This window comes from Sparus aurata, chromosome 1 (assembly GCF_900880675.1).
Source record: "Sparus aurata chromosome 1, fSpaAur1.1, whole genome shotgun sequence".
Classification (NCBI taxonomy): domain Eukaryota; kingdom Metazoa; phylum Chordata; class Actinopteri; order Spariformes; family Sparidae; genus Sparus; species Sparus aurata.
In genome coordinates, this window is record NC_044187.1 from 40,929,619 (window position 1) to 40,936,871 (window position 7,253).

At 41.7% G+C, this 7,253-nt stretch overlaps 2 protein-coding genes across 3 annotated transcripts; one reads left to right on the plus strand and one right to left on the minus strand.

Annotated features, from left to right (window-relative positions):
• Positions 1–1,786: 1,786 nt before the first annotated feature.
• On the minus strand, positions 1,787–3,534 carry LOC115567911 (THAP domain-containing protein 6-like). Of its 2 annotated transcripts, XM_030394966.1 has the most exons (5): positions 3,313–3,534; positions 2,866–3,058; positions 2,553–2,660; positions 2,204–2,374; positions 1,787–2,048 (listed from the first exon to the last, which is right to left on the minus strand). In XM_030394966.1, exons 1-5 carry the CDS (start codon positions 3,408–3,410, stop codon positions 1,989–1,991), a joined length of 630 nt encoding a protein of 209 aa, XP_030250826.1. In that variant the 5' UTR covers positions 3,411–3,534; the 3' UTR covers positions 1,787–1,988. The 2 variants fall into 2 exon arrangements, with proteins under 2 accessions (XP_030250826.1, XP_030250746.1); XM_030394886.1 differs by having other exon boundaries at positions 1,787–2,374; positions 3,313–3,532.
• A 295-nt stretch (positions 3,535–3,829) lies between these two features.
• spcs3 (signal peptidase complex subunit 3) lies at positions 3,830–7,014 on the plus strand. The gene is made up of 5 exons (XM_030395086.1): positions 3,830–4,105; positions 5,246–5,319; positions 5,574–5,650; positions 5,859–5,974; positions 6,768–7,014. The coding sequence occupies exons 1-5, from the start codon at positions 3,963–3,965 to the stop codon at positions 6,898–6,900; spliced, it is 543 nt and encodes a 180-aa protein (XP_030250946.1). The 5' UTR covers positions 3,830–3,962; the 3' UTR covers positions 6,901–7,014.
• Positions 7,015–7,253: the final 239 nt, after the last annotated feature.

Sequence of the window (7,253 nt, forward strand, 5' to 3'; positions counted from 1 at the left end):
TATATCTCCACCAAGCCTACTTCCACTCTACTCTGACTTCCTATATCGTGAGGACTGCAGAGTCTGAACCCTGCACACACTCTTGCCCATTCTCTATTCCACTCTATTGCACTATTCTCACCCCGGAAGCTCAGCCCTGCCTAACCCGGCCCGGCCGACTTCCTGTGTGGTGAGGACTGCGGAATCTGAATTCTGCACACACTCTTCCCTACTCTTTTCTATTGCACTATTCTCACCCCGGAAGCTCAGCTCTGCCTAACCCAGCCCGGCCGACTTCCTGTGTGGTGAGGACTGCGGAATCTGAATTCTGCACACACTCTTCCCTACTCTTTTCTATTGCACTATTCTCACCCCGGAAGCTCAGCCCTGCCTAACCCGGCCCGGCCGACTTCCTGTGTGGTGAGGACTGCGGAATCTGAATTCTGCACACACTCTTCCCTACTCTTTTCTATTGCACTATTCTCACCCCGGAAGCTCAGCTCTGCCTAACCCGGCCCGGCCGACTTCCTGTGTGGTGAGGACTGCGGAATCTGAATTCTGCACACACTCTTCCCTACTCTTTTCTATTGCACTATTCTCACCCCGGAAGCTCAGCCCTGCCTAACCCGGCCCGATTGACTTCCTGTATGGTGAGGTCTGAATTCTGTGCCAAGCCGGCACCATGTAATTGCATCCTCTTACTTATCTATTTATTTGCACTAAATTGTCCTGTACTTGCACTGTCTTTTGTTGTACTATTGTTGTTATGTGCAGTGTCCTTGAGTGCTTTGAAAGGCACCCTCAAATAAAATGCATTACTATTATTATCATTATTATTATTATTGTTATTATATCTCCCCTCCCTGTCTTTCTTCTCCATTTTATGTTCATAAGCGAGACTTCATTTATTAAAATTGCTACACCTATTTTGTTGCCAGACCAATGACATGACGAGTACACGTATTTAAAACGCAATCTCCCTAGTTTTATATGTTCAGTTTCATTCAAGTGGGTTTCTTGTAAAAAAAGCAATTTGTGTTTTTTCTTTCTTAAGTTTAGATAGTATTTTCCCCCTTTTAATTGGATTGTGCACATTTTTTTGGCCTTTCGTATGGCTTTTATTGATAATACAGCTGAAGAGAGTGACAGGAAACAGGGAGAGAGAGAGAGGGGGAGTGACACGCAGCGAAGGGACCCAGGCCGGAACTCGAACCCGGCTCCGCTGCAGAGCCTCAGCACATGGGACGCCCACTCACCACTGAGCTAAACGGCGCCCTGTATCCTGAGACTTCTGACCATTCCTCCACTTTAACAAAGAACTGTGACAAACAAAATGAACAGTAAACTATGAACATTGCGATTTTAACTTTTGAGGCCTCCACACACCAGGTCTGAAATATAACCCTGATAGAGCCTGTGAAATTCAGCTCTGAGGGAAAACCTTTTACTAAAAGCAAAGGGCCATCGCCGATGTTGGTGGCAGACAATACTGTGCACGTTTTATCCCCCGGATTCAGGTCGGGAAGATCGCTGCCTCACCAGAAAGCAGCCACCATGACAGTTGCCAGAACCGGAAGCCGACACTTATTTTATTTCATACAATAATATTCATGGTAAAAAAAACATTTTAAAAAGTAAACTTGCAGGAGGCTGCTATTATAAATATGCACAATATATTATGCAAGTCACTCGGCCATATTTTGTTTGACCAATATCATATGAGGACTAAGTGCTTGAGACACTGACTGGTTAAAGAAGTTAAAGGATATGGGATGAAAAGTACCAGTGAAATTAATACTTAACAGACTGATTAAAAATTCAACTTTACTTTATTTGTCCTGTGGGAAATTTAGCTGACATAAAGGCTGCCACATTAAAAGCACATACACTTGATGCAGTAACAGACAAAGTGTCAGCATGTTTAAAATACTTGAAGTTGTTCCAGGGGGTCCCCAAGCATAATGAGGAATTGTTTAGTGTTTATTATTGGGTCTTCTTCTTGTCTTCTTTCAAATATGTCCAACATCATCATGTTGAGGCCAGGCTTGGCATCCACAGAAGGCATCCACCTTGGTGAAATTAAAAAGCAGTTATTTAATACGGATGCCCTGATCAGGATTTTTGGGGCTGATCACTGATCACCGGAAGCAGTATCGTCCGATACCGATCGGCTCCAAATAATCATGGACATGACATGAAAAACACCAGTATAATTATCATTTACGAGGTTATTCCCCCTCAGATCATCCAGAAGACCACGCAACGTGCTCTTTGCCCTTCGTTCTCGATCCTGTGCATTCCTCTTCTCCCTTTCCAGACTCTCCACCCTAGCCAAAGCTTCATCCAGTCTTGCCCTTAAATCATCGGGGGATGTAGGCAGTGCATAGGAGTGGTCCTAGTAGCAACAAGGATGAAAATATTTTGAGTCATATTTATATCACATCATTCACAGTCACAGCCAAGTCCATTCATTGCAAGTATAATATGGCCTGCATATCTGACCAGAGGTGTGATAATGACCAGGGTTGTGACGCTCACAATCGTTTGGGGCATAGCTAGTACTCAGTACTCACAACATTGGGCACGGGTGGAGGTTCAGTCTCTTGGACGGGCTGGGAACCGTACCCTGACGGGCTCTCTTGGGCCTTCTTTGAGGTCCGGGATGTCCTGGTTGCCACTGGCTAAAGTGAAAGATAAAATACTTAATATTGATAAAGGTTCTCAGTCATCCTGGTCATGGTAGTGCTGTATGGTAATAGGCAACTGGACTTGTTTAAGTTTCTCGAAGACGTTTTACCTCTGATACAAGAGGCTTCTTCAGTTCTGACTGAGTCAATTAGTAACAACTTGAACAGTTTTAAGTGTACAACCTTGTGTTAAACCTACCATTATGAGATGAGCTGGGGAACTGAAGACAGATGGAATGGCTCCATCTCTGATCCTGACCGTTTGACCTGTTCTGTCAAAGTCCTCCCGTCTGAAGTGCTCACTGCAGAGCATGGACGACTGACTGGCGCAAAACCCTTCCCTTCTGAGAGCTACTTCCCACTGCTTCCTCAATTCTTCATCTTTGGGAAACCTTCAAAGTGTGAGAACACTCAGAGTAGTTAGTTTAGGACAATTTAGTTAAATTTGGTTAATTTCTTATCAAATCTCAGAATTCATAGACTGCGAAGACTACTTCTGAAAACACTCAAATAAGTCTAGCCAAAATGTTGTCTGGAGGCTGGCTTGTCCGCGGAAATTCATGGCATTCTCCTCAACGTTAGCAAATTTAGTTTTACATGCTGTTATAATGGCGAAATACAACCACAAACAATTCTTTAGTCTTACCGGTGAAAGGTAATACCCCGGGATCTGGTTTGAAAAGTGCAACGGTGTGTACAGCCCCAAGCAGCACATGAGTGAGGCATCTTTCCAGCCTGCCACATTCAATATGGCGGCGACGTCGACGTACGACCAGCGTACAATCCGGCGAGTCAATGCCGCGTCTACGTTCATATATGTATATACACGTCTGTCTGTGCTTCCGCCTACTCATCGCTCGTATTAAAATTTCCTTTAGGGTTGCTGTTGCGTCAAGTTCACTGTGTGTGACACGCACACACACACACACACACTGCAGTGCTTTCAGCACATTTTCACTGCGTCAGTCTCTGGTGTTTGACAATTCTGTGGCAGACATTTGCTTCTTAGATAGGGAACGATCTTCCCTTGGCCTGTCTGAATGTTAACATCTAAAATCAGACTGATTAAGGTGCATCTTCATGTACAAAATCTTTTCTTTTTCGTTCATTATATTTCTACCAATCACAAAATCTGTTAGAGTTTTATTTTGAAACGCTTGAACAGGAAGTAACCCTAACCCTAAGAAACTCGACATTTCCGTTTGTACCCAGCAGCTAGCTACCGCGTCCTGCCTGTTCAGTACAATCGAACTGCTGTTATTTTATCATTCCCGTCGCTGTAGCTGGTAGTCAAAGATGAATACGGTACTTTCCAGAGCTAACTCTTTGTTCGCCTTCTCTCTGAGCGTAATGGCGGCCTTAACTTTCGGCTGTTTCATCACGACAGCTTTCAAAGACAGAAGAGTTCCTGTGGACATCCACGTCGCTAAAGTCATGCTGTAAGTGTCAACGTCGTCCAACAGCTGTTAGCATTAAGTGTGCTGCTGTGCATGTAACTTTACTTCATTATAGCTGTGATCCATTTATAACACGTTAACGGTAAAGGAGCAGCTGAAAGACTCCTGGTGCTCGGTGCTTTCAAATGCTAGCGTTACTCGTGTAACTACAGAGAGCAGGTTGCAGGGCCTGCTGCCGGTGTTTGGGCCAACGGAACAGTTTGATATTTTCGATACGTTGGAATTCTATAGAGTACACCCACCGGACAGTTTTAGCAGTTTGTATTATGGATGTAGAGTGAAGGCAGAGAAACTGTTGCTGGTAAAGTGAGAAACATTGTTGAACTGCTTGAATGACCATCTCACCCCTGCTGATGAATTCATGACATACAGAAATCCATCAGTACAGCAGCCTATCCAGTACTGACAACTATCACTGAATGCTCGCTAACGTTCTTGTTTACTTCCTGTACTTTGTTATGATACATTTCCAGAATTGTGTTGTACATTTTTCACAATATTTTATTTAGGTAAACCTTTTTTTAATGACAGCTTGTATGTACTTGTACAAAAATCATGATGCAAACCAAACCTTATTTAGTAAAATCATGTTGACATCTGTATATATGACACTCACCCAAAACTAGGAAACTAAGTACACTGTTTCATGTAGAGGAAGAAGTCTTACAAGTTAAATAGTAAAATGAGCGGTTAGAAAAAGTTTTTTCATGAAATGGAAACAATATCAGAGAACAGTAACAAAATTAAATAATAATACAAGTAATAATAATCTAATAGATCGATTCTTGCTAACCTAAGCAAGGTTAACCTAAAATTACTGAAATTTATGTCAACAGATGAACTGAGTAAGGCTGGATATTCCTTACCAAGACTTACACAGCACAGCACCTCAAATGAAAATAAAATCAGTGTGGAGAGCATAGAAACAAACTCAATGACCGATCTATCAGTCTAAAGCTTTAAAGGTGTTTTTTTATTATCTGTTTCCCCCTTATTGTACACAGTTATGGTAATAATAACTAGAGCTGCACCGTATTGGAATTAAAGTGAAGAAAAGGATGTTTTGCTTTTCCGTGATATATATTGTGAAGTGTGCTTCATCCTCCTTTCTCCGTTTCACAGGAAGAACGTTGATGACTTCACAGGACCCAGAGAGCGCAGTGATCTGGGCTTTATCACCTTTGACCTCTCAGCTGATATCCTTTAGAATATTGCTAATCAAAATGAGTTGTGCTGTAGTTTACAGTATGTGGCAGAAGAGGAAAGAAATCGTATTTTAGCGTCAGTTCTGTTTGCAGAAGTGTCTGTCTCTGTGTTCTTCTCTAATCCTGAGGTTATACTCTGGTGGTGTGGCGTTGACATGATCTCTGTGTGATGAGAATCACACCCAGCAGCTCTGCTTCCTGCAGGGGAATGTCTCTTTTTCTTGTTTTTCCTCAACTTTTCCCACATTTGCAGCCAATTTTTGACTGGAACGTTAAACAGCTGTTTCTCTATCTGTCTGCTGAGTACGCGACAAAGAGCAATGTAAGTCATAGTACTCACACACACACAGACAGGTATTGGTAGTGTGGGCAAACCCTAGAGAAGCCTGACAACTCTTAGTGTAAATCAAGCTGCTTTACTGGATTGCATTAGATTTTACAGGTGTACTTAATAAAGTGGGCACTGAGTGTATGAGTTACTATATTTAATAATATTGTAATGCTTGCAGTAAAGTGTGTGTGTGTGTCAGGCTCTGAACCAGGTGGTGCTTTGGGATAAGATTGTCCTCCGAGGTGAAAACACCAAACTGAACCTCAGAGACATGAAATCCAAATACTTTTTCTTTGATGATGGAAACGGACTAAGGTAAGACACATGCACTCACACACTCTTGATTCGTCCCTAATTATGGCCTGTTATAGGCCGTGATGCTTGATTGAAAAGGAAAATTTTGAGTTTACTGGATAATCCAGAATGTTTTTATATCATCTCAGAATACTTAAGGCTAGCAAAACCAGACTGTGTTTATAAATCTGACAAAACAATCAAAAGGCTGGACAGAGGCTGACATATTCTGATTTTTAGTCCCTTGTATGGGTACTGAATCCCTCATTTCCCATAATCCAATTTTTTGAATACAAGTTTAAGAGATTTCCATGTGTCGTTCCACAATATAAATCAATAAGTAACATGTGAATTATACAGCATTCATTGTTTTAAAAACAGTTAGCGGTTGCTAACAAGTGTCTAAATGAGACTACAGAGGTTGTCAGGGACATTAAATCTTTACAGGCCCACTTTAGTTACAAACTATCCTAACTCTGACTTTACAATTGTACATGGAGCAGTTTATAGTAAAATATGTATAGTTTAGTAGTAAACTTGGCGGTGGTGACGTTTAAGTCAAGCAATCATGTTTAAAGCCTAACATAAGCTTTTTACTTCTGGTGATTGCATTTATGCCTCAAAATCCTTGAAGTTGAGTTCATCTATGGCAATCATCTTGACGAACAAAATGTTTTAGGATCATATACTTGTTTGACATGGAGATTATTAATCCCATGAGCCTTTGGTTGAGGGTACCACACCCAGGTTAGCTCACAAAAATACAGCATGCTAATAATATGATTAGATAATGTCATGTCTGTGTTGTGTCCAGGGCCAACAAGAACATCACTATGACACTGTCATGGAATGTCGTTCCCAATGCTGGAATCCTGCCTCTGGTGGCTGGAAGTGGACATGTCAGCCTCCCTTTCCCAGATACATATGAGACCACCAAGAGCTACTAGACCAACAGAAACACACAGACTGTGCTGATGAAATGAGCACAGGCACACTGTACACTTGTGTTTCTTTATAGATGTAAAAGAATTTTTGGTTTGTAATAAAAGTTGAGTTTTGAACATCTGCGTCTTTGTCAGGATTTCTAAACAACGGTAATGCTGCTGATAACGGATCAGTCCACCCAAATCATAGAGACACACACTCAATTATCCTACATGGACATCATTGGCATTAGTGTGATTTCGCCAACAATTTACAGCTTCCGTTTACAGTATGTGAGTACTTAAATTAATCCTACTGTGAACCAGACAAGCTTTTATGAAGTCAGTTAGCTCATGGCATGTACATCCATCATAGG